This window comes from Coffea arabica, chromosome 8c (assembly GCF_036785885.1).
Source record: "Coffea arabica cultivar ET-39 chromosome 8c, Coffea Arabica ET-39 HiFi, whole genome shotgun sequence".
Classification (NCBI taxonomy): domain Eukaryota; kingdom Viridiplantae; phylum Streptophyta; class Magnoliopsida; order Gentianales; family Rubiaceae; genus Coffea; species Coffea arabica.
The window spans coordinates 42706505-42732901 of record NC_092325.1 but is presented as its reverse complement, the minus strand read 5'-3'; the positions used below and the strand labels follow the sequence as shown (position 1 = coordinate 42732901).

The following is a 26397-nucleotide window of genomic DNA, read 5'->3' as shown; positions in this document are numbered from 1 at the left end:
ATATTCATTAAAAAAAATAAAGTAAATGACAAATAGTCATTATATTATTTAGAATTCTCCACTTTAATCCCTTTGAAATTTTAATTCATCTAAAATGATCATTCTACGAACAAAACAGTAGATATACGTCACATCACTATTAAAAAACTTACACTTGTAGTCACTCAATTAGTGCACCAAAACAAGAAACTCCAGTGACAAATTGCGCAATTTAATCTAAAAATTATTTTTTTAAAAAAAATTAATGCATTAATCGATCCAAAGTAACGTGCTACTCTATTAATTCATATGAAGTTTAAGCCTCCAGGATAGAAATGTACAGCTTTATATTAAATTGAGGTATAATCAAACCTTAAAAATCAACGACATCAAGTGATTCATTTTTCTTTTATTATATCTAAAAAGAAAATACAATCGAATAATATATGCATGCAAAAGGTGATAAAATGAAGAAAATATATAAAAAGAAATCATTAGACCTCAAATAAATCATATATATAATAAAAGGGATTTTTGGGGCACCCATTAATATGGACAAAAAACAACTTATTTAATAAATGCATTAATTATTTCATATTTTGAAAAGCTATGTTTAAGGGGAATCACATGCTAAATGACATATACAACCTTTTTTTTCTAAAAATAAACCTAGTAAACCAAGCACATACAATTCATTTAATTAAGATAACTAGAACATCATATATGATTTGCTTTTTTTTTTATTATTGAATTTATTATTTACATTTTTCTATTTTATTTTTTTACAAGTCTTAAAAAGTTATTATTCTATGTCTTCTTCCAAAATAAATTGTATTTTCCCTTTCAATTTGTCATTTTATGGGGTATAAAAAGTTCCGAATTCATAATGGTGCCCTTTTTTTTTTGGGTAAGTTGCAATAATCTTGTTTTGATTTGGTTTAGAATTTGGGAACTTACCATCTCTTTGTTGTTAAAAAAATTTAAAAGTATAAGAATGAGTTATATTTATCTTCCTTGATGTTTGACCAAATTATAAATTCAACCTTGAGGTTTGGCCATTTTACAATAATGCCCTCCATCAGCATTCTCACATTTTACTCACGTTGTTAATTGGGTCAAATTTTCAGATTTCTCTTGTTTTACTTAAAGGGTTAAAAATAAAAAAACCCCCTGTGGTACACCTAATACACAAAAAAACCTTCATGGTTTCAAAACATACAAAATGGCACCTCATATTTTGAACTAAATTGTAAACTAACAAAATTCGTTAAACTTAACGAGAACGACTGTTTTGGCCGTTAAACTTATCGAATTTCGTTAAATTTACTGTTAAATTTATCGAATTTCTTTAAGTTTTCCTTTAAATTTATCGGATTCCGTTAAGTTTAATGAATTCTATTAGTTTACAATTTAATTCAAAACATGAGATATCATTTTGTATGCTTTGAAACTACGAGGAACTTTTCTGTGTATTAGATATACCATAGAAATTTTTTTATTATTAACTACTTAAATGACAACAGATAAATGTAAGGTCGGGTCTCAGCCAAAAACAAACAAACACAGGCAACCTTAGAAGTCTCCAGTTTCAATTTGAAAGAAAACAATCATAGTTATTTGTTATTATACTGCAATAATCATGTCTCTTATATATATATATATATATATATATATATAGATTTATCCCGCTTTAAGCATTAATTTTAAATTGGTTTCATAATCAACACTGAGAATCATGCTAAATTTGCAGCTGGTAGCGATAATTCAGATAAATTTCGCGAACTGTTTGACATTCATTAACAGAACAAAAAGAAGAAATATTACAACATACTACTATCTCATGAAAGTACCTCAAAGAGAACCTAGAAGCTAGGAAGGTTACGAAACCTAGCAAGCAACTTGAAAAGCCCAAAAATTTCCCCATACAGAATCTGATCTCAAGAAACCAAATGCCAATTGACTCAAGGCGTTTGAATCAATGGTCCTCGATTTCCAATTGGCTCTGCACCTCCAAAATAGTAGTAGCAGCATTCCTGAGTTGCTGTGCTTCCCAATCCGTCAACTCCACATTTGCCACACCCATGACGCCACTCCGACCAAGTTGAGCAGGCAAGCTCAGAAAAACATCTCCACCATCAATTCCATAGAGGCCTGTTGCAAGAACAGAGACAGGATGAATCTTTCTCTGATCCCTCAGGAGGGATCGAGCCAGGTTAGCCGCTGAGTAGCCAATTGCCCAAGAAGTGTAACCCTTGAGATTTATTACTTCATAGGCACTCTCCACAACTTCTTTCCGAATGTTCTCAAGAGTTTCCTTCTCGTATGCAATTTTCTGCCTTTCTAGAAAGCTAAGCACTGGCACTCCTCCCACGCTAATGCTAGACCACAGCGCCACTGAACTGTCTCCATGCTCCCCAACCATGTATGCCTAGTGACCGTAGATTTCATACAAGATAAATCAAATACATTTATATTAGCAATTTATGACAGTGTTATGGAAAGTTACGCAAAAGGACTGCAATCAAAATTTGAGAACAATGGTTAAAATCAACTTGGCAATTTTATAGAACCAAAACTATACAAGATCTGGTATCCAACCTGCAATGTTAGGGGTTAATTAGAAAAGAATTGCACTGAAATCTACCCAACCAATTGTCTTTTCTTTCTCCTACGCATATGAAAATCACCATCTGCAAGTTGCCACTTCAATACTAAAACTTTCACCAATGGTAAGAAAGAACTAAAATAGTCCAAAAGTGTCGCTTTAGAAATTGCGCCTCCAGTCAGGCTAAAGCTATTGGAGGACAAAGTTGAGATGAGCAGCCTTCTCTCCAAGCCATCAGGCGCTAAAGCTACCCGATAGCCGATAGATAGGGCAGGCAGTGATCCTTTGACTTAATCACAGATGATGGACCATAAAACACTTGTTGTGCAGAATAATTAGGCCTTATATTTTCCCCGCCAAATGCAGCACGATTTAGAACTAAGTAATACTCTAACATGACACTCTTGTTAGGACCCCACCGTCAATTATCATCATATAGCTGTCATCAGGTAAAGTTCAAATTCTTCTCGAGCCTAATCATTCAAAGTTTTAACAATGAAAAAGTGTAAAACCAAAAGAAGCAAAATGCTGAGAGCAAATTCCCAATAGCTCCCCACCCCCCCCCCCCTTCCCCGGGAGCGGGGGCCAAAAAAAAAAAAACTTACAAGACGTCAGATGTTAATGAACTAAATAGTAATAGTAGCGCAACTAAACTTGCCTGCACATCCTGAGCATTGACATCGAGATGATCCGCCAGCAGAAATCGGAACCTAGACGAATCCAAGTTCGTACCCGATCCAATAACGCGATTAGGCGGAAACCCAGAAAGCTTCCAAGCCACGTAGGTCAAAACATCCACAGGATTTGAAACGATCAAGAGTATACAATCCGGAGAATACCTGGCTAACGGAGGAATAATAAGCTTGAAGAGGGCTAAATTCCTCTGTATAAGATTCAGCCTACTCTCACCGGGGATCTGCCGCGCACCCGCTGTGACAATGCAAAGATCCGACCCGGCAGTTATTGAGTAGTCCACGGAAGCGTGGATTTTGGTTCTTGGCAAGAAAGCAGCTGCGTGTTGGAGATCAAGCATTTCTCCGCGGAGTTTTTCGGGCTTGGCGTCGACAAGGGCTAGCTCATCAACAAGATCTTGGGTGAGGATGGTTTGTGCAATGGCCATGCCAACGTTTCCAGCCCCAATAACAGAGATTTTGGTGTGGCGTTTGGTGGGTGAAGGTGGGGCAGAGTTGAGAATGGGTTTGAAGAAGGCTCTGGAGATGTCCAGGCCACCCGGGCCTAGTGTGGAAGATGACTCGATCTTTTTCATTGGTGTGTTATGAATTGAAAATACAAAGGTTGTTTGGGATGGGAGGGGAGATGTTGGTAGTGGTGGCAATGGCGGATTTTGCAGTTATTTATGGCAAGGCCTGGATTGGAGAAGGGGAAAAGACAGAGGACAAATGGGAAAGTGGGGAATGAGGCCGTGGAGAAGGAGAGGAGAGTGGAAACTTGGGCATCCTGGCTTTTTCAACGGTCAACGGTTTCCTGGAGACTTTACATTTGGAGGGAGGAGTGATCACGTACAGGGCCAAGCAAATTTATGCCACCTGGCGGTAGACTAGTGGCAGGCTGGAAGCCCATCATTGACGTTCATTTTCGTTTGGGGAAACTATTCTCCGACCCCTAAACTATTTCCATTACACTATTTTAGTCCCTCAACAATGCATTGTCTCAAACAAGTCTCTCAACAAAACAAAATTTGAGTGAGTTGCATTTGAAATTAATTTTAAAATTTAACATAATTCACCCAATTCAGTTTAAAGTGAAGTGTCTTTTTTTTTCAACTTTTTATATTTATTAAACTTTTAAAGTAAAAGAAATTTCATTGATAAAAAAAGCAAAAAAAAAAAAAACCAAAAAGTAATCTCATCATCAAAGAGGGCAACAGTGCTCCAACCATCAGTTCATTTTCTAAAACAAATGCAAAATCAAATAGACATATACATATGTTTAAAAAAAAATATATTCACACGTATAATTAGTGAGAAATGAAAAATTCATTTTTTGAGATGTGAGGGATGGAGAAATTTATTTTGTGAAATGTGAGGGATGAAAAAAATTATTTTATAAAATGTGAGGGACGAAAAAATTTATTTTATAAAATGTGGAGGACTATAGATCAGATTATGTAAAATATAATTTGACAAATTTACCCTTAAAAATGATCACGTGCCTTGCACATGATGGATTCCGACCAAAAAATGATCGGAAACCTAATTAGAAACTAAATTTGACCGATGTGAATATGTAAGGGACATAAAATTACACTTTTAAAAGTGAGGGACGAAAAAAATTATTTTACAAAATATGATGGACGTTTTGGACGATTTTTTCAAAAAAAAAATCAAAAAGTAATATCATTGTCAAAGATGGCAACAGTGCTCCAACCATCAGTTCATTTTTTAAGACAAATGCAATCAAAATAACATATTCATAGCATGCGAAATTACACAACGCGTCCACACAAATTGAACAAAATAGAGAGGTAACTAATCGAAAAGGCAAAGAAATAAATGTTGGTTGGTGAATTCTAGATTTTATATTTTGAACCCAAAAGGGCAAAAAAAAAAAAAAAAGAATACTATATTTTATGTTTTATCTATGAGAACCAATTATATGATCCCCGAAAGCCTGGATTCTATTCCTAGCCCCTTGGTCTAGATTCGACAAAATCATTGCGTGGAACGCAAACATTTGACGATTCGGGGGAACCACAGTGCTTTGGTAGTTTTCTTATGCTTCTAGATGGGATAAGCTGCGGTGCAATCCACCAACACTAATGCATCGCGTCTCGTCAGAATTCAAACATTTGACGATTCGGTAACTTTCTTATGCTTCTAGATCTGATTACCTGCTTTATCCCTCACCAAACGCAAACAACACACGCACATGTTATCTAAGGTGAATTTACGACCCAATTCAAAAGGCATGCTGACTTTCAGGCCACATCAAGAATTTTAAATAATACACACATCACTCACAATCGATGTGGGATTGAGGAAAGGGGAGGAGAAACACCTAGACTATTGCTCAAAGGCTCACCAATGACTTTTAACCACTCCAGCAATTTCTTTTCTATCAGCAACCGCTTTATCAATGCCTCATTTTCTTCTCCGGAAAGTAGAAATTGGCCAAGTTTGTTTGGATAAGAGTTTATTTGGATGATTTATTTAAAATAATTAATGTAGCGCTTTTTGTGACGTAATGTAAGTGAAATAAAAAAATAATTAAAAAGATAAAAAGGTGATTGAAATTTGTGAAATAAATTATTTTACTTTAAATTTTGTTTGTACACAAGGTTTCCTAGTCTCTTGGTAATCATCTCTATTGGCCAGAAATCAATTGATAGCATAAAAAAAAGGGAAAAAGAAAAAGAAACTACACCTTCTTGATAGGAGCAGACTTCAAACATAGTAGTTCTTTTTTTTTTTTTTTTTTGCTTTATACTACTAATTGTTAGTATAACCAAGTTGTAAAAATCAAAGATACCAAATGATTCAATATTCTTTTTAAATTCCTAAAATGAAAAACATAAAATGAGATGCAATTGAAATCTATATACTCACCAAAGACTTTTCCAATAATGCACACAAGAGGAAATTTTTTTGTTCTTATTCCCAAAATTCTTTTCCAATAATGCGCACTTTTTTTATTCTTATTCCCAAAATTCGCAGCTCACCCGATTCGCTCTAATATATGAACCAACCAAAGGACACAGCAGCTGAGTCGGGCCCATGGAGGCGTTAGCGGATCTAGAGAAAGTCCAAACCCGGATCCTCCAACGAGTAACAAACCTCGAACTCTCTCTCCTGCACGGCCACTTGTCCAACTCCCCTTCACTCTCCCCTGCTTCCGAAGACGCCAGCTCCGCCGTCGCCACCGCCACCGAAGCCCGACTCTCCGCCATCCTTCGCTCTAACGGCGTTAATGACTTCATTTTCAAACGCGTTTCCTCCGATTACTACGATTGGACTTTCGACGCCCGCCGCGACGTCCTTGGCGCCGCTTCTATTCACCATCTCTGCAAAAGCATTGTCTTGGTATTACGGTGTTCTTTCACATCTTCGATTTTCAATTACAAATTTCCTATTTTGTTCTACTCTTCCGTGCTAGCTGCATTGCCTTTATGTCTAATAATAATTATTTATGCTTGTTCTGGCCTTGCTGAAGTAACTAGGTGAAGTAATAATAACCGAAAGATTCAATTTTTAAATGAATGATTGTAGGGCGAGGGAATTGTAGGCTTGTGAACGAGGACAATGGAGGCAAAAGCTTCAGAAAGAGCTTAAAGTTGTATTCGAGCTAGGATCATTGTCATTCTACTCGAGCTCAAGTGAGCTTTCATATCAAAGCGAGCTTTGAATAGATAATTTAAATGTTAATTTCAGGTTTTATGCTTATAGAGGCGTGCTTAAAAAGTTAACAAACATGAGATGAGGTTTGGTTAGCTAACGAACCAATCTTGAAAGCTCGCTCCTTGAATCGTGCTTGATTCAAGTAACAAGTAGCCTTGTTCATCTTTCACCCTAAGTGAATGACAGAAGAATGCCTCAGTACAGAGTGGCTCTCATTTCATGGCAAATAAATTGTTGGTAACTGGCATCCACGAGTGTGATAGATGTCTCTTTGAGGCAAATTTATTCCCAAGGATCAGTTTAACTGAAATAACTATTAAAAAAAAAAAGAACCAGATAAAAATGTAAAAGTGTAAAAATGTTGGGCAAATGCAAACTATTCATAATAGGTTTTAAGAAATTGTGATCCTTTTAGAAGTTGTGAAAGTATTGCTATATCATAGTGACTAAAGAAAACGGTTTTGAAACTAATTAATTATATTCTAGTTGATAACTAAGCACAACTCATTATTCCAATAGGAGAATATCACATTTGAGAATCATCGCTAATTAGTTTCCTATAAAACTCAACTTCTGTAGCTTCTTCTGAAGCTTCTCGCTTCATGTTATTTTTCTGGAGTTTTTGGTAATTATCTTGTTGTCTGTCGATTTTTTTTTTTTTTTTGATGGCTTGCTGTTGGACTAAAATCAGTGCCACATGCCTGCCTTCAGCTTCAGTCCCATTCATCCTTTTCCTTTTGTTTCTCTTCTCTGTGAGTCATATGTGATTGTGTTCCTGACAATTCAGAAGTAAAAGAATTTCAAGATAGATATAGGTTATGAAGCATAAAGGTGTCTAGTTGATTGAGTTTTTTCGAGTCCCTTCTATCTTTACACTGTTAATTCTGACACTCCAAACAGTTCATCTCTCTCCATGATGTGTTAGATAAGTTATTGATCAAATCTCCTTGTGTTTACTGACTGACTCTTTTTTCACATTTAGTCATTTTCAATGCTACACCAACCAGAAAGTTAATTATCATCTCCTTCTGTATTCCAAATAATGTGCCAAGAGCAGAGTGGAGTCCCTCCAGAAGCAAGAATTGCGTAAAACCTGATAATATCACACCCCAAAAAAGTGGTGACAGTCATCTCAACCTCCCATTTCAAGACTGTCCTTCAAAAACAACTGCTTCCCTATCCATACCAGTATTTATACACTGATAAAGAATTTAATGTTGTACTTTATGTTACTGAGTCTGAGCTTAGATGTACCAAAGCAACAAAGTTTTCCACCAGGCCTCACTTTGTATGTTGAGCATTCAATTTAAGTAGAACACTTCCTGGGTTTGCTGATTGATAATGACCATGACGATGTGCTTGACCATTGGAGCATCAAACTTTTTTTTTTCCCCGTATATACCTGCATTTTTTGATATTAGGCCCTGAAGTCTCTTTCTGACACAGTCTTTCTACATGGCACAGGTAAACACTCAAGCCCCATCAAATGTGACCGACTGTAGTGATCGCAACTATTCAAAGTATTATGTTGTTGTTGTGCAGGTAGTTTTATAACTTATTACTAGTTTCTCCATTATCATATTGTGCCACACAAATGCAGAAGACAGCTGAATATGGATAAGAGTGACTTTGCACATTTGATTGCAGTATACTGCTCGGTTTAGTGCTGAGGCTGTGAAGAATTTTCTATATGCACTCAACAATGGTCAGATAGCCAAAAAGAAATTTAATAGTAAGTTGGCAGATGACAAGTTTAAGCAGCTTCCTGTATTTGTTACTGACATTTCATAATCATTGTGTAGACCTGTTTTTGATGATATTTCTTGGAATTGCCTGCACACTTTTGCTTGTCTCAAGTTGAGATGCAATTAAACTTTCTACTGGTCAGAATTATAGTAAGCTCATTGAACTTTTTGGAGTTTTGCTGCGAGGAGAAGCTGCAGGTTTCACTCCAAGCCTGGTTACAGTAGTTGTAGGCATTGTCATAATTCAACTGATATTGATTCATACACGACCTACAATTGAATTTATGATTTGTGCTTGGAATGCATGTCATAACAATGAGTTGTGACATTCTTTTCCTTTGTATCATCCTTTTGAGTTAGTTACTTTGTTTTCTAAATCATCACTGTTAATTCATTTCATAGATAGTTATTTTATGAGTTTGTATCCTTGCTTTAAGCTATTTAGTTGATTGTCATGGGCTGCGTAATTGGACTATTATGTTTGCTTCTACCTGAAAGTGCTACGACTTAAAAGATCTTTCAAATGCATAATGGTAATGCTAGTTTCCAGTCCTTTTCTTTTTTCTTTTTTTTTTTTGGTCGGGGAATCAGTGGCTGAGACTGGTCCTTAAGCTGACTATTGTGTAGATTGGGAAAATTAGTCCTCCTGATGTTAATGTTTGGCATATCTTGTGCAGTGAGACTTGCTCCTGAGGAGACATCAGTCAAGTTGACTGGTTATGAACACAATGCCGTGACGTGTATTGGCATGAAAACAGACATCCCGGTAATCAGAAATTTTGTGAATCAAAATTCTTGTTATTGATGAGTTCTAGGTGTGTTATCTCGAATCTGGCATGAAAATTTTCTTGGTCTATATTAATTGCAATTATATCCAGAAGCAGGTATTTTTTATTTTCATGAGAGAACATGAAAAAAATACAAATTAACATTTACATCAAAATTATGAATGATTTAGTTAGAATAAGTTGTAGTCATAAATGTGGCAAAACATTTCGCAGCTTGTGGCTATCCTCTTATTCATCCACTTGCTTATTATCAATCTATAGGAAGCACCACGGTATTCTTGCTGTTTGGTGCAGCGTGAACAAATTGGGCCCTAACCTTTGACAATTGAGGTCATGTTCCTCTGTCTATCCTGTTATAGCCTATGATTGGCTGTATAAGATACTTGCACAAAGGTCCCCCATGCTCCTGCTTATAGATGGAAAATGTCGATATTAGGTGTGAATTTTATTCTTGTCATAAATTGAGTTCTGCCATTCATTATGCCAGCTGTTGTGTTGCTTGCTGTCCTAACATATCATACCTGTCACAATTTTATCTCCCAAAGGTCAGCTTGAAATTGTATCTGCTGTGAATCATTAGTTATGCTTCTGTGCTATGGAGAAATTGCAGTGGAACTTTAAACATACAGCTACTTATGATCTGATATGCACATATAAATCAGTTGCATTCCTATTATTTTGCAGCTCTTTTGTTTTGGTTCTCAATTCGTGTGTTGTCTTATGCTAGTCATCTTCAATTGATCGTTGCATTAGATGAATTAAGTGTTAATAATGTGCAACTCTTGGGCCGCCGTCTATGTTGTTTAGGATCTAAATTCAGCATGTTTGTTTCGGGAGCATTTGAACTGTGAAGATGTTGAACAGAATCCTCCAATGATGGATGTGATTCTCTAGTGGCACAACTTCTTGTAGGGATGTGTAATGTATAATTAACAGTTCAATGTGAAATATGGTGATTCATAGACGGACTGAGTCTGTAACAATGTTCTTTTAGCTAAACAGGGTTTTTTTTTTTGGCTAGAACTATAATTGAGATTGCATGATCCTAAGTGAACATACTTTTGAATTTTGCGCTAGTTTTCATCCTCTTGTTGTGCCAGGTGGATTCTTATTTAGAGATGTATAGGTTTTAAAATTTGAGATCACGATTAACATTGTCCATTACCATAAAGTTCTTATCCCTATTTAGTGAAGTTTAAGTCCCCCAAAAGGAACCAGAGGCCCCAATATGGAGCACCTCCTTATTCGTCTTTCACGTTTGTGTAAGCTATATGTGGTCACAGAGCAAAAGTACAATGATGATCACGTTTGCTTGCCGTATGTGCGAGAGACATGTTATTATTTTATGTATCATGACAGTATCACACTGATGGTAAAACATAATATCTTCCCAGGTGATTTTGGATGAAGCAATTGTAAAGCTCAATCCTGATTTCTTCTGGTTGGGTGGCGGTGAGGTTGATCTAAAACTTGGAGCGAGAACCACTGAATTCATCAAGTTTGTGAAGCCATTTATCGTGAACTGTAGCAGTACTTAAATTGTTTTACTTGCTAAATTCTTCTACTTGGCTAAAGGTAGCTTTTTGCTGGGACATTTCTCAAGTTGATATCCGTACCCTTGCCCATGCTGACATCATGGACTGCTGCTCTTGCTCAGTTTTCAGGTGCTTGATGTCAGAAACCTGTTTGCTTGCTTCATGCATCTCATTCATCTTATTTAAGAATAATGACCAGAAGTAAGCTTGGGCACCAGGCCAGTCACTATTGTCTCTCTCTTTGTACTTGTTGGAGTTGATTTCTTGTCCGTCAAAAGAACATGAGTTGCGGTGTAAATTTTGCGTAGACCACATTGTCGGTCAAATAACAATTAGGCTCGCAAGCAAACTTGGCAATGGCGCCTAGAATTAGCACGACCTTCTTCCATAGTTCCATGTAACTGGTGAAATTGGGGCATCAAATCAAGCTATTAACATGCAGTTTCAGTCACTGTTTCCTCGCTGATTTGTGCCTGAATCGGCAGAATGCTCTTGTAGAACCTGGCGGGTTTTTCGTGAAGAAATTCTTGAGAAAATGGCGGTGACGCTCTGAAGAGGGGCCTCAAGACTCCGATCTTCCTCTCTTTAACCAAGTGCATGCGTCAATTCAATTCTACAACTTCTTTTTCTCTCGTCTTTTAATTTCTGTGTGAGTAGTACATTGCCCGCAAGGAAAGAAGTATGGCAGAACTGCTGTTAATACGGTTTTAGCATCAAACCTAAGCCGATTGCACGCCCTAAATGGAGAGGGTTTAATGATTTAGGCCAACATTCAGAATCCTTGAGAATTTTTGGGTTATAATGAATTAAGCTTCTCAAAGCCCAAGGTAGGGCAAAGAGTATGGAGCTACGGAGCTATACCGTAAAAGCCACACGATTTTTTCATTCGCAAACTCAAATTATTCATCGAGTTGGAAATTCCTATATTTTACTGGTAGAACTAATCCACCTCTCTTCAAGTAGGAATTCAGTGTCAGAGACAGCAGATCTTTTTGGATCCACTTCTAGTAGGTTATCTGTTTTGCCATGGCCTTCACGCTGGTTTGAACCTATTCCAAGGAACATTTGCTAAGGGTGTCCGCATGTATTATAGGTTGTTCATCAACTTGGCTGTTTCAATTATTTGGTCTTCTCCTCACTACTGTTTGTGAATGGGATAAACAATTGAGTACTGCAGTGCATGACCTGTTGCTCCTATCATTGGGACGGACAATCAACAGAATGTGCACAAACTAACACTTAGAAACTGTTTCCCCTATTCAAGAGGGAAACCAACAGATAAATGTAAAAGACAAAAAGGACGTATGCACATATTTAAGAAGCATCCTGCTATTAGGTATATTTCTGTAGTGACTCATAGATATAAACTAAAATACGGACGATTTGAGTTGATGTTTACTATACCCATATTCGTAGGTTACACAGCAAACCATGAGAGGCTTCTAAGTGTAAGTTACTCCACTTTTCCTCGGGTGCAACCGACATATTTTATCCCCGAGGAGAGGGAATAAGAAAAATAAGAAAGGTCAAAACAGAAGAAAATTATTAAGTGAAGAGAGATTGATTTTGTTTTAGGGTCTTCTGTTATGAATGGGTGGTTTGCGATGGGGCTGTGCATAATCCATGACCACTATGTCCTCCCCCTCGTCATTTTCCATAGAATCCACAGTCTCCTCTGCTTTGGCTGTTGGTGATTCCATTATCGATCGAGCTCTCCTCTCCTGATCCTACAAACAGCATCCATGGTGATGGTTATTTTCATGGGGCACCTATTGCAGTTGAACATTTCGTGTTTTTTCTTTCACAATTCTTGCACGTGCTTCATGCATGCATAGAAGTGCAAGCGTAAAAATAAGTGGCTAGTGCATGCAATAAAAGACCTTAAGAGGTTTACCTCCAATTCTGATGTCTCATGGAGATCCATTTGAGGTGATGGCAGCAGAACACTATATCCTGCAAATCATGCCTGCCCATGTTAGTAACACAGTATCATTGGCAAAATAGATTACTAAACTTTCTCCTGAAAAACTGTAGAGATAGAAGATTATATTCCTCGTGGGGAGAAGGATGAAAGCCAACCTTTATCATCTTCATTTTCTTTCCCTGCTGTCTGAGAATTCTTCTCCTGGATTGTGTTTGCACCACCCCAATCGGGTAGAATCATTCTTTTGTCAATTCTAGCCACCGATGGTTCTTGCACTTTTAGACCTTCAGCTCTCGAAGGCTCAATATTCTGTGGAGAAAGGAAAAAGTCTCCTTAAAAACTGTAAAAGCTAAGATATGTATTCTGTGTATAAAAAGCGTCCAAGCTAGTAGAAAACTGATACTGACCTTGTGAGGAAGCTGAAGCCCTGTAACAATTCTTTCTATATCAACAACTCCAAAAGGTCTGGCACCGCATGCTTGCAGAGAAAGACAAAGAAGAAGAAGAAGAAGAAGAAGGAATAGAGACATATTATCAGAGATGCAATATTTTGAAGGTTTATCAGACAGAGGAGGAGTAGGTTTATCGGATGCAAATTTTAATTTGATATATGGGATTTCCATGTTGCAACTCCAAGTTATATATGTATAGTGAAGGAAGTGGAGCATTAAATGCAGGTTCTGGTAAAGATGAAGGGTTTGTTGTAGGATAACATGCAGGTGTTTAAGATGCTGAACATGGAAAACAAATTGAAGCTATTGGCAGCCTCCCATTGTCCCCTCTTCCACTCTTTAATCAAAATGCGGGCCCAATCACAGACGAAAAATGAGAGACGTAAATGCATGGTGCGTATAGAGTATAAAAACGGGTCACACAGAGGGAGAAAGAGCCTCTTCTTTCCTTCATGTAATTCTTTTTTACAACCCTCCATGCAATGCAACTTATGGAACTTTCTTTCTTTCTTTTTTCCCCCCTTCCTTTTAGACTATTTTCGAGGTAAAACCGTGGAACACCTTTAAATGGTTGATTTCATCTGATAGAGAAGTATAAATTGATAATCTATCGTATCAGAGCTAGGGTTCAGATGCTTTCCTGCATAATCCTCCTCGTACCACCAGCTTTGTTATGCTAAAACGGTAGAAACTAGAAAAACAGCAAGAACTACTAACAGTAAACAGTTAAAAAGAGCAGAGCTAGGACTCTCCATGCGTCTTTGCAGATATCCTGACCTATCCTAGTGTCCTTGTATTAAAGCATGATTTAGATATATGGCATCTTGCTCGTTCTGGCTTCTCCAGCTTAGTTTTCGTATCATTCTCTCAAATGTGGGTGAATCCATTAAATGAATTAGGTGCAAATTGGAAGACTTGGATAGAGAAATGACATAACAGCATGTCCTTGATCGATGTTGATGATCCTGCTCTCTCCAAGAAAGACTGCAATTTGGTAAAGAACTCATGCCAACACATTTGGAAACCGTGTGTTAGCCCACAGAAAGCGAAAATCTTGACAAGAAGGAAGAATTGTAGAATGTAGAGCAGGCAGCTTCTTAAGATAAGCATATGTGTTGGTTTGCTAGAATTTTCAGGGTTCTGTCATTTTCCAGAAGAAAATAAGGTTCTAAAATTCAGAATCTAGTTGTTCAAGTATGAAAATGTTTCGAGGGAAGTTCTTTGTCAGGAAAAGATAATCTTATGATAAGCCCTGACAAAGAACAAAGACCACAACCAATTCTTATGACAAGCCCAACACAAGAATTTTCAGTCCTTCCTTTTATCCAAAAACCGTTCCCTCTTCCTAAGCTACTTTACTTTTAAAAAAATTTTGGAAAAAGATAATCTTCATTTATTATTTCTGTTTGTTACAATGATGAAGAACTCAAAATAAGCAGCATCCTAATGGCAAAACAGTTTCAAAATTTACAGTTGCCTAATAGCAGCTGACAGTAGAGATACTGCTTGAATTCTTAAAGTTCCGTTGCCTCTGCATAAACTTTAGTAAGGGCGGAGCTTAATTCTTCTGAAATATTTCACTGGTATGATTTTGATCATAGAAAAGAACCCGATGAGATGATAATCGAAGAGGAATACTAGATTAATGTAGCATGTGAATCATAAATGAGGTATTGTCAAATCAAATATTGTGGTACTCAAATTTATACTTCACCATAATGATACGAGCAAGTAGTGCTCAATACGGCCGTGGAGGCTTCAAACAGCGGGGACCTATGGGTATGGGAAAATAGGGAATAAGGGCCCGGAAAGAGAGAAAAAGAAATGGGAGACAAGTTTACATGGCCAAACCGGCAATTGCACCATCAGGCCAAGACAGAGGTCAGAGGGGGGCCGAGCAAAACCCCATCGTACATGCATCAAATCAAAGTATTCAGGATGCACGCCAAGTGGCAGTTGATCCATGTGCCACTCCCATGTGAAAATATATATGTTGCCACATAAAAACCAAAATGGGGTACCATTGCTGCTGACCATCATCTTATTCTTCAAGAGAAAATCTTTGTCATGACTCATGATCCAGGTCCATTTGAGTTTTCTGTCTTCTTTTCCTCTTCTGTTTTTGGTTTGTATTTGTATGTTTAGGCAGGGTTATTATAGCTGAAGGGAACAGATTTAGGTCCCCCCATTCGCAAGGAGAAGGGATAATGATGCCAGAATTCATCAATGTTAGTACGGTTTATTCATCAAAGTTTGCTTCATACACTGAATTTGGTTTTTATCTCATCTCATCTCATCTCATCATTTTTTTTTCTTTAATCACTGGAGCTAGGTGGAGAATGGAACTATTTTGATCATTATAGAATGCATCATTTATTTAATGTCAGTCTATAATACCTGATGTCTTCACTAATTAACTCTCATTTTGCATTCCAATCTTTTATATTAAGGAAACTCTGTAGCCTTTGCTTTTGGATCAATCCTCAATTCATTTAAATGTCTGAGATAGTCAGGCTTTGACTCTTAAAACTGACAGAAGATGAATTGGCTTGGAGCCTTGGATAGACTTACCTGTTGCAAGAGCGGTAGGCTTGCTACGGCTGCATGTTAGCAAACAATGGAAATTCTCAACAGAGAAGAAATGAAGCTTTTGTCTGTGATCCCTCTTCTGTCTACTTCAGTTTATTCCACACTGCTCTGGTGCTTCTCGCATTAGGGTAATAATAACTAGTAAGTTGATAAAGAAAAGAGATTCGTTCATTGCAAGCTTTGTTAACCTCTGCAAAAGCCTAATATGCTGAACAATTTTAAGTCAATGCAAATAATATTCTCATAGTACTCTACTAATCTGAGACATACTCCTTTTGGCTTTTGAATTTCTTCTGCACTTGGATGATGTATGTGTAGGTTCAAGGACCTGATACTTGGGAGAACATGTTTCTTATGAACCATAATGCAAATAAAGGTTAATTCGACATAGTTTTGGCAGTTAAATTTATAGACAACCTAATTTTGGAATGCCAGTGCCATTGATCTATTATTATTATTATTATTATTATTATTGCTTCGGAGGCTCCCCGATGGGGAAAGAAGAGGTCTGCAGACAAGGGAAGGGAGCGATTACTGGGGACCCAAAAGCATAACCAAGAGGCAAGAACCAGCTATAAGGCTAAAATCAGGACTATAAGCTTGATCATACTTCCCAGTTCCTCACACAGTCAAATTGAGTGCGCGATCCAAATAATTATTGAAGATTTCAAGTTATGTTCCGGCAGGCAGGGATGCTGTTGGAAGCATTCAAGAACTGTACAGAGAAAGCTATACACTGATACATGGTTGCTGCATCTTTAACGAACGATGGGCACGATAATCAAGTGATTGCCATAGTATTATAGTGGAAGCAAGATGGCGAATGGTTTAAGAAATTATGAGAGAACGTCTGTTGGTGGCTAAGGCAGGATCTTGCTTCCAAATGTATTCTCTCCACTGTAAGTAACATAGAGGAAGCCATCTTCATCCTTCTTCTCATCATATATGGCTGACATAATTCCCCCTGCAACAAGCATCATACAAAGGGCAAATGTTTCAAGCAGCTTCAAGTCCAAATCACCATATCATCAGTTATGATTTTTTTGTGTTTTTTGTTTTTTTTTTTTTTTTGGAGTGGGGGAAGATAAAACAAACACGTGAGATTAAGAGCTACCTGTTGGTGGCAGGACATTGTCGACAAAGATGAAAATCGCTTTCTCTGCACTCAGCTTGATCCTTTTGCGGATTACATAGACAAACTGCCCTACAGTCAAGTCAGCTGGAACAAGGTACCTGCAGTGATCCAATCAGAAAACTGAAATGTAGGATCTCTTTCCCAATAAGGTAATCAAGTTCTATACCTACAGATATTTGTAAGTTTACAAAATAACTACAAGGAAAATCAAGACTCAGAGTATAATAACAGATTAATTTTGAGATTAATGCCTTTTTTAAAATAATTTCAAGTCCATTGCAGAATTTCACAAAGGAAAGGACTTTAATTGCATCAAGTTAGCACCCTAAACAGACATGCATATACTTGCTGCAACTAATGTTTGCACTATCATTAAAAACTCCACAATGAAGAGTATATGACATCAAATGAAAATAATCACCAAAAATATTAAACAAATTTAGAAAAGACTTGAAGTTCAGTTTTCAACAATTAATTAGTAACTTCAGCTTTGCACAGAAATTGCTTAAATCAAGATAAATCTTCAACTAACCACACAAGAAAATTTTCCTTATCTTTTTTTTTTTTTTTTTTTTTTTTTAAGGAGTGGTGGGTTGGGGTGTGGAGATGACCGGCAACATAAAAAATACTAAGGTAAAGAACAAAAAAGAAGTCAACTGGCAACATTTTTTGCCACAACAGTGATGAAGGTAAAGACAAACACCACTCCCTGTCAGAGCTAGTATTTGACGACAATATTCATTCTTAAAACATTAAGAAGTTCCTTCACCTTCTCATCCAAAATGAATGATTGTAGAGATAGGAGCCAAAACCTGTCAAACTTAATACAGGCAACATACTGGAATATTTCCTATTTGGAATTTTCATCACTCCTTGACCAAGCATTCATCGTTTTGGTTGAAGTATATCAAGGTTATCTATATTACTAACCATTCTGGATCAAGTATCAAACTATTTCAAAAAGTTTATCTAATTGGAAGCATCAAAGCAGGCTTACAATCAACACTAGTAGAATATGCTATATATAACACAGATGCAGTAAAGGCACGGGGAAAGCAGAGATGCAGAGAAAGAACATACTTTTTCTTATCGATGCCGGGAATATCACTTTTCTCTGCCTTTTCCACAATGACCTATAAAAACAGACAAGAGTTTGACAAAGAATTATAAATTTGTATACTACCAATGCAGGTGACAGCAGCATCATCCTGGAAAAAAGAAATCAAACATACGCATGGCTTATGCAGGAACTCAGATGAAAGCACCTATAAGATCAATCCGTAACTTGTACAGCCACTATTTTCGGCAAAGACATTAATCTTTTAAGTGTGATACTTAGTAAAGTAAATGTAATGATTGGTTAACTATTCTCAACTCACAGATAACTACAAGCCTCAAAAAGTAATGTGTTAGACTTAAAAGTCTGACCTAATTCCACTAAATCCCCTGATTGTTGATGTCTACTTATATGTTAATTGGGAAAGCAACATACGCAACTCAAATCATCAGATGAGAATTGCCTGGCATGAGAAGGAAGAGGCACAAGCAGCGAATAACACTTTTCATAGAACCAAAGTGCATATGAAATGACCTTTCTCCAGTTAAATTGCCACTTGACTGGCAACGTGTGTAGAAAATAATTTTGGAAACATTAAGTTGTCAGATTCTTTCATCTAAGTTTAACAGAAAGCACTTCCTTACTTAATTTGAATTGTATCTATGCCTAGGAAACAAGCACTAACAAATAACCTCAAACCTACTTGTCCTCCCAAAGCTTCGCCACTTTAGTTTCTCCTAGTTTTTCCTTGAGTAAAGAAACCCGTTTCTTTCATTTTAAGATTGAAAAAATGCAGTCGTCGAGAACAAGATGAACAATGACAGGCAGTCTGATAGAAAATTAGCATGCTAAAGACCTCTCTCAGTCTACATGAATAGCATTAGTTCTGAAGCAAAAGCTCAATAATCAGATTAAAAATCATCTAGAGACGCTATATTCCTAACTGAATTTTCAATTGTCAAGAGTCCAAACAGTAGTTAACCAGCCACTACAATTCATCCCCACACAATTACTTCAACCTCACCGGTATTCTATCTGGATATTTCTCCCTAATCCTGGCAGCCTCAGCACGCCTCTTCTCTGAAAACAATAGACGTAAACAGATTCAGAAATTTCAAAGAGTTCAATATGATGGAAACTTCCCAATAAAACTCAAGGAATATAGAAAGGCCAGAACAAACCAAAATCATGTTCTTGCTTGAATGAACTCTTTGCCATTTCCACCCGAACTTACAAGTCCTTAAACCAGTATCCTGACATTATTATACATGAGCAGGTGCATGAATTTCAGTTTCTTGATAAAAAAAAATAAGAAAAATTCTAAAAAAAATCCATCTCCGAATAATATACTGAATCTTGATTATCATGAATTCCTATCATCTGCCATAATTTCGTGCTAAAACAAAAATATCATCTTTTTATTCTCTGTTTCAAGTAACAAATTAGGGAATCATACAACGTATAAAATTCAACTCCAGCAACCACCCACATGGATAATTGGATTTGAAAAAGCCCGCCAAGAATTCAGTACAATAAACAGAATCAAGCAAAGAAAACCATCAAAACTGAGAAAGCAAGAATACGATCGAGCACTAAAAAGTCAACGTGTATAGCAAAAGAAAAATTCTTGACAAACACGTGTAAGGCAACACTGCTCCAAAGAACGTACCTTTTTGTGCACAGCGATGATGAAGATATATTACCGAAAAAACGATGATGAAGACAGATAGAAAGAAAGGGAAGAGACGATAGAATTCTGGCGGAAGAAAATAAGGAAACTGATTAAGATTGAGTGAATGATGAGCTTGCTTTTGCTTTATTATTGGAACTCCACAAAAGCATATTGGAGTATTCTACTGTAGAACTATAAACTATTGAGGAGCCCAAATTTTTTATTGGTTTTCCAACTCTTTAGTCCAAGTAGTTTGCGTGCGATCGCTGCCATCTTGGACTTTCAAATGGGCTGGACAGCCCAATATATCATTACAATATTCAACTTTTCTTTAATTTTTCAATCTCAGCCATTGCAATTTATAATACGACGATAGAAACTGATTAAAGATATTAGAAAAAGCTTAAGTGCCTCCAGTCAATTTCCAACCAAATTGATTAGACAACCAGCAGAAGCCCAAAAAAAAATCGAAACAAAAGAGGAATCTTCATCGAGGCTAAATTCTCAATGGAAAATAAAAATAATAAGCTCGCGCCTAGGGAATTAAAATAGTAAATGGATTGACTTTTAGGTTTCATCTAGCAAGAGACCAACATCCTCTAGTGTGTGTAGTGTGTGTGTACAGAAGAGAAGTAATAGTTGATGTAAACGAATTTTGTCGTCCTTTGAAGCTTCAAATTAAAGTCTTCCTCATTCTTAACTTTGGTACGTCAATAATCTATAGCAGTTTAGATATACATCCCTTTTAAACTAAGTGCTAATTTGTTTCTTCATTCACATAATCACCTCTAATGTGAACTCTCCATAATGAATGGTAAGTAGGATCTTTTGAGAGAATGCGCACGTCAACTCATCCTTGAAGAAATCTTTCAATCGAGAAATTGGTTTGCTGTCCCATCCACCCAAAATGCCCTCTTCTTTTTGTTTCTTTCTTCTGAATTTGAAGAAAACTCTCATATTTAGGACATATTCAGAGTCTGGTACAACTCTTTATAACTTGTGCAACTATTGCAGTTAAAATGCAAGAAAACAAATGCATGATGATGCATTTAAGTAACGGTTGCCATAACAGTTTCTCATATTCGGTTAGACATCCACCATAATTTCTCTGAGAACTTGAGTGCTCTAATAGGGCAGCCTCCTGGACAGATACTGTCACCAATCCATCCCACTCATAGACGAAACAAGAAACCAGAAGATTACTTCTAACTAACTTACTCAACAATTACTGCTGATGTAACATTTCTATCAACGCTGCTTTGGGATGATTCCCATTCCCAATTCGAGATATGCAAAATACATTGCCGTCTTATGCAAGAAGCAGCTATGCTACGCCTCCTTTCTTCCTTCTGTAATCTTTGCTACTTGCTGCAGTTTCCACCCCAGAGAAACGCGCTCTATATATAAACATTTTATTTCATCAGTAATGAGCCAAACAACCATGGCTTGTGTTCTGCTGTTCTCTTTTATTTTCCTGCTTAGTTTCTTTTCACACTTTTTTCAGGAAACAAAAGCCATACCATTTCAAACTACACCAATAAATGCTACTAAAATTGGGCAGAAAAGTTTAGAAACGTATATTGTCCATGTGAGTTTGCCAGCTGATCCTTATTCTTCCAAGTTAGAAGACTTGGAAAGCTGGTACTATTCATTCTTGCCAGTAAATCCTACCACGGGGTTGAATGATGCATCGCGCATGGTTTATTCCTATCGCAAAGTTGTTAGTGGTTTCGCAGCTAGATTATCAGCTGAAGAAGTAAAAGAAATGGAGGAAAAAAAAGGATTTCTGTCTGCCAGACCTGAAGCGCTCTTGGCCCTCCAAACAACCCACAGCCCTGACTTCTTGGGACTGCATAAGAAGGTTGGCGGGTGGTCTGATGCAAACCAGGGAAAAGGTGTCATTATAGGTGTCATAGACACAGGAATTACACCTGACCATCCGTCATTCAGTGATGAGGACATGCCACCTCCGCCACCTGAATGGAAAGGGCGATGCGAATATGGAAATCCGCCATGTAATAACAAGCTAATTGGTCTGAGGAGTTTCATTAGAGACAGGCCTGGGCTGCCATTTGATGAGGTTGGGCATGGCACTCATACTGCAAGCACAGCAGCAGGAAATTTTGTGGCAAATGCCAATGTGTATGACAATGCCAATGGTACAGCTGTTGGCATGGCCCCTCATGCTCACTTGGCCATCTACAGTGCTTGTTCCAGACATGGATGTCGTTCAGCTGATGTCTTAGCTGCAATTGATGCTGCTGTGTTGGAAGGCGTTCACGTTCTCTCTCTTTCGCTTGGTTTTGATTTCCCCATTTCATTATTCGAGGACGAAATTGCTATTGGGGCTTTTGGTGCAATTCGAAATAGAGTTTTTGTGAGCTGTTCTGCAGGCAACTATGGTCCATTATACCAGTCCTTGAGAAATGGAGCACCTTGGATCCTGACAGTTGGTGCTAGCACAACGGACAGGGATGTAAGAGCTACAGCCGTACTAGGGAACAATCAGGAATTTGATGGACAGTCTTTTTTCCAACCCAAGGATTTCCAAACAACATTGCTACCCTTGGTTTATCCAGGCATGAATGGTGACCAATTTGCTGCAACATGTGAAAAAGGATCACTGGACAATATTGATGTTAAAGCGAAAATAGTACTTTGTGATGGCTTTGGAGTGGAAACAGGAGAAACAGTGAGAGATGCTGGGGGCGCTGCAATGATTCTTATGAACCAGCAAAGCTCAGGATATACGACTTCTGCTGAAGTTCATGTTCTTCCTGCAACACAAGTGAGTTTTGCTGATGGACAAGCTATCAAAGCTTACATAAATTCGACATCCACCCCTAAAGCAACCATACAATTCAAAGGGACAATTATAGGAGTAAAAGATGCTCCTGCAGTAGCAGCATTCTCCTCAAGAGGTCCTAACCATGCAAGCCCTGGCATCTTGAAGCCTGACATTATTGGCCCAGGTGTTAACATTCTTGCGGCATGGAGTGAATCTGTCGAGGACAAGACAACAACAAAATCAAATTTCAACGTGATCTCTGGCACCTCAATGGCATGTCCCCATCTCAGTGGCATTGCAGCCTTGATAAAAAATGCACATCCACGATGGTCACCAGCTGCTATTAAATCAGCTATCATGACTACAGCCAACTTCACCAATGTCACTAGTAGCCCAATCATAGATGAGAGGAGGGTGCCTGCTGACATATTCATGATTGGCGCTGGCCAAGTCAATGCTTCAAGAGCTCTTGACCCTGGGCTAGTATATGACATCCAACCTAATGATTATATTCCTTATCTATGTGGCCTGGGCTACTCAGACCAGAACGTTAGGACAATTGTGGGTAAGCCAGTTACATGTTCCACTGTCTCCAGTATACCAGAAGCGCAGCTTAATTATCCTTCATTTGCGATTCAACTTCCTCAGAATACTACTCAGACGTATTCAAGGATAGTGACAAATGTTGGGATTGCCGTTTCTTCTTATCATGTTGAAATAGAGGAAATTCCAGGGGTTGAAGTATCTGTTCAGCCTGAGGTACTTAACTTCACAGAGTTGGATCAGCAGATGACCTATCAAATAACTTTTCGAAGAACAACCACGTCATCCAACAAGTCCTTTTTTGTCCAGGGAGCAATTACATGGATATCTGAGCACAGGGTTAGAAGCGCAATTGCTGTCTTATTAGCGGCAGATACGAGTTATGACAAAGAATTTATAGCTCTCGAACAATCTGAGCAGGTTACCAATACTGTGTAATTAGTTTTCCATGTATCACTGGAATGACATTGATTGTCTTGAAAAGTTAATAATCTTTATTGCTTGCATGCATGAACCTGAAATTGCCGCTCCTTAACATAACGTAATTAACTAAAATGCGTATATCATATTTTCCGCTCTCAAGTTTCAACTTTCAACAACAGACTTAGCGTGAATATCAAATCATGTATCCAAAATTAGCTTGACGACAAGTAAGAGTATACAGTGCGAGAACATACATCAATATCATGCATAGGTTATCTTGTGATTTGACTCCATTGAAGGAAATCATATAGTAGAGAAATCGATCTAAGATGTAAGAAGAATAGCTAGGGGGCCAATTTATAAGCCCAAATGTGAGTGTTTTACTCTGTATTCATGCTCACACCTCGGCTGAGATAAAGGGAACGAAGAGAATTGTGTGTATTTGACAATTTCAGCTCCAGATATCACGAAACTGTCAAGCCAAAATGTCCTGTTTTTACTCGGCAGAAATGACAGGAACAAGGCCCATGAAAGCAAGCAAGGAAGCGGAAATAGATATAATCTATGTCAAACAACTCCACCACGCTACTAAAGAAATCTCCATCAGAAACATTATCAAACTTTTTATGCATTTTCCAGGAATGTCAAAGGATCATCTACGCATTGATTGCAACAATGATGGCGTCAATTATGTTCAAGGGTGGATTTTGCTGCTGTTACCAGTTGTTGCAGTGCTGGGAACTTCTGATGGTGGTCTGGCTCTGGATGGAGAAAGCAAACAAAGATGGTCGTGCATCGGGGTACTGCAATGCTGACAAAGAAGTGATGGGATAGAAGAGCCTATCACTTTAAAGGAAAAGGACATGAAAATCATGCAACAAGATCCTCAACTCGTGGCATTTGCTTCCTTGGATCCTAGTCCCTTGTGTCCTTAATTGCCCTCTTCGGCGAGTTGAAGGAATCCCGCACGAATTGTTGTAGCAAGCACACCTCTGAAGAATGGGCTAAAACCATGTGAAAGTGGCCGTGTTTCATGTAACGGGAATGGTTCAATTCAATGGGCTTAAAAAGAATTTAAACTTGTTTGGAGAAACATGAAATGAACCCCCGACCAATAGTGGCTCTCTCCATGATCCCGTTTACTCAGAGATATTTGTTTGGGGGAATGAAATCCTACCTATGTGAAAGTTGTATCCAATATATATACCTTTTCTTCTCTTCTTTTTTGGTCAAAAATTGAAAACGAACGTTCGATTAAATTAATTGTTACTTGGCCAATTTTCCCTAGATCACTACTCACAGTCATATATCCTAAATCCTAATACTGTATTTAGGTGCAAAATTAACTTCAAATTTTTATCCTCAAATGCGACAACAAAAATCAAGGATTCCCATCTCTTACCCCAAAAAAACACCGAAAAAATCACGAATGGTCCATATAATGCAAGAAGACAATTGATACAATCTTACAATTGATATAATGCAAGAAGACAGTTTTTTTTTTTTTTTTTTGGAAAAGATCAGTTAATTTAATGTGGATGATAAAAGAGCTACTAAGCCACTTTTGGTGAAGAGGCAAACATTCAAATACTCGCTAAAATCAGTTTCCAATTGCAACTGGTTATTACTCCCCCCCCCCCCCCCCCAAAAAAATTTCCACTTGAGGTTGTAAAAACTTTCTTGCTTGAAGACACGAGGGGTGTAACTTATAGGAATGTATTTAGCCTTAAAAGTCTCCTTTCTCAAGCCCACAAAAAGAAAAAAAGACAAGCTTGGTTTAAAATCATTGTGGAAATTTTCGAAGTGAATGGGACTTGAGATAGATAGCATTCATAAAGTTCACAAAATGAGTGAGTATTGAATAGTTCACTATTTGAGTCAAGTACTGCAGTTATTGTCAAGATGATATTTGTCAGATTCAGACATTTGAAGGATGAATTTGCAATCTGGAGGAGGGCCAATCAAATAAATCGTTGTATAATATTGGATACCATGCATGCCTCCATCACGTAAAGCTTTAAGCAATCCGACCTGTAAAGAACCACAACCTGATCTACTCCAACTTTTACCCCCGTAAAAAGGATTTAAGTGGGATGGTCAAGCTTTTAAAGCATGATTAAGGTGGATTTTCTTCACCAATTCTAAAGCTTCCGTGATCCAGTTGCTGCTGCAAGACTTGACTGAGCTTTATTACCAGTCTTTGGAAGTGATACTCAGTTCGAAGTTCCTTTTCCTTGGAAATTGGTTAATGCCTTGAAAAAGTCAGGTTCCGAAGATCCCAACCGAAAAAGGAAAGTTTCATGTTGTAAGTAGCCAAAGGACGGTCATGAATGGAAACAAGTAAAGGTTAAAGCAGATTACCGCGATATTTGGTCAAGAAAATGTTCTTCTTGATGCATTAATTATCTTTTTTGGACACTAACATATGCTATTTTAATTAGCAAACCTGATTATCCCCGAAAAGTACAAAACATCCCAACTCATAATCATAATACCTTCGGCCCGAAGAGAGAGAGAAATATCCATCTCAGGTTTTGAACGAACAGCATGGACAGTACATAATGTAACTTACACTCCAACGGGCATTGCCTAATTTTGGCAGGACCCTCCCTGTGACTACGAGAGGCACTCTTACATCAGAGAAAACAAAATAACAAAAAGCAAGAAATTGTAGTATATATGAGAGTCATGTGCTTAGCAAATTGATGCTGAGACTGCTTCTTTTGCCACGTACTAGCAGATTAGCCAAAGCCACTTTCTCTTTGGTGAATTCTAATCAAATCATCCTCCTAAATCTACGAGTCTAT

The 26397-nt window shown here is 37.6% G+C and overlaps 5 protein-coding genes across 8 annotated transcripts; 2 read left to right on the top strand and 3 right to left on the bottom strand.

Moving 5' to 3' along the window:
- Positions 1–1712: 1712 nt before the first annotated feature.
- On the bottom strand, positions 1713–4059 carry LOC113703786 (L-lactate dehydrogenase B). Its single transcript, XM_027225266.2, has 2 exons — positions 3243–4059; positions 1713–2407 (listed from the first exon to the last, which is right to left on the bottom strand). The coding sequence occupies exons 1-2, from the start codon at positions 3849–3851 to the stop codon at positions 1955–1957; spliced, it is 1062 nt and encodes a 353-aa protein (XP_027081067.2). The 5' UTR covers positions 3852–4059; the 3' UTR covers positions 1713–1954.
- Positions 4060–6254: 2195 nt separating this feature from the next.
- LOC140004119 (uncharacterized) lies at positions 6255–11233 on the top strand. 2 transcript variants are annotated; one of them, XM_072064120.1, is made up of 6 exons: positions 6255–6624; positions 8404–8481; positions 8587–8671; positions 9362–9450; positions 10867–11047; positions 11130–11233. In XM_072064120.1, the coding sequence occupies exons 1-5, from the start codon at positions 6319–6321 to the stop codon at positions 11008–11010; spliced, it is 702 nt and encodes a 233-aa protein (XP_071920221.1). In that variant the 5' UTR covers positions 6255–6318; the 3' UTR covers positions 11011–11047; positions 11130–11233. The 2 variants fall into 2 exon arrangements, with proteins under 2 accessions (XP_071920221.1, XP_071920220.1); XM_072064119.1 differs by having other exon boundaries at positions 6258–6624; positions 10867–11233.
- Positions 11234–12318: 1085 nt separating this feature from the next.
- Positions 12319–14197, bottom strand: LOC140013861 (uncharacterized). Its single transcript, XM_072064060.1, has 4 exons — positions 13339–14197; positions 13087–13240; positions 12902–12960; positions 12319–12734 (listed from the first exon to the last, which is right to left on the bottom strand). Exons 1-4 carry the CDS (start codon positions 13597–13599, stop codon positions 12579–12581), a joined length of 630 nt encoding a protein of 209 aa, XP_071920161.1. The 5' UTR covers positions 13600–14197; the 3' UTR covers positions 12319–12578.
- A 2350-nt stretch (positions 14198–16547) lies between these two features.
- Positions 16548–20020, bottom strand: LOC140013708 (autophagy-related protein 8f-like). 3 transcript variants are annotated; one of them, XM_072063604.1, is made up of 6 exons: positions 19834–20020; positions 19346–19417; positions 19189–19244; positions 18188–18240; positions 17087–17205; positions 16548–16936 (listed from the first exon to the last, which is right to left on the bottom strand). In XM_072063604.1, the coding sequence occupies exons 2-6, from the start codon at positions 19380–19382 to the stop codon at positions 16833–16835; spliced, it is 369 nt and encodes a 122-aa protein (XP_071919705.1). In that variant the 5' UTR covers positions 19383–19417; positions 19834–20020; the 3' UTR covers positions 16548–16832. The 3 variants fall into 3 exon arrangements, with proteins under 3 accessions (XP_071919705.1, XP_071919707.1, XP_071919706.1); XM_072063606.1 differs by lacking the exon at positions 19834–20020 and adding an exon at positions 19654–19803; XM_072063605.1 differs by lacking the exon at positions 19834–20020 and adding an exon at positions 19621–19645.
- A 1240-nt stretch (positions 20021–21260) lies between these two features.
- Positions 21261–23660, top strand: LOC140013265 (subtilisin-like protease). Its single transcript, XM_072062470.1, has one exon. It carries the CDS (start codon positions 21263–21265, stop codon positions 23603–23605), a length of 2343 nt encoding a protein of 780 aa, XP_071918571.1. The 5' UTR covers positions 21261–21262; the 3' UTR covers positions 23606–23660.
- Positions 23661–26397: the final 2737 nt, after the last annotated feature.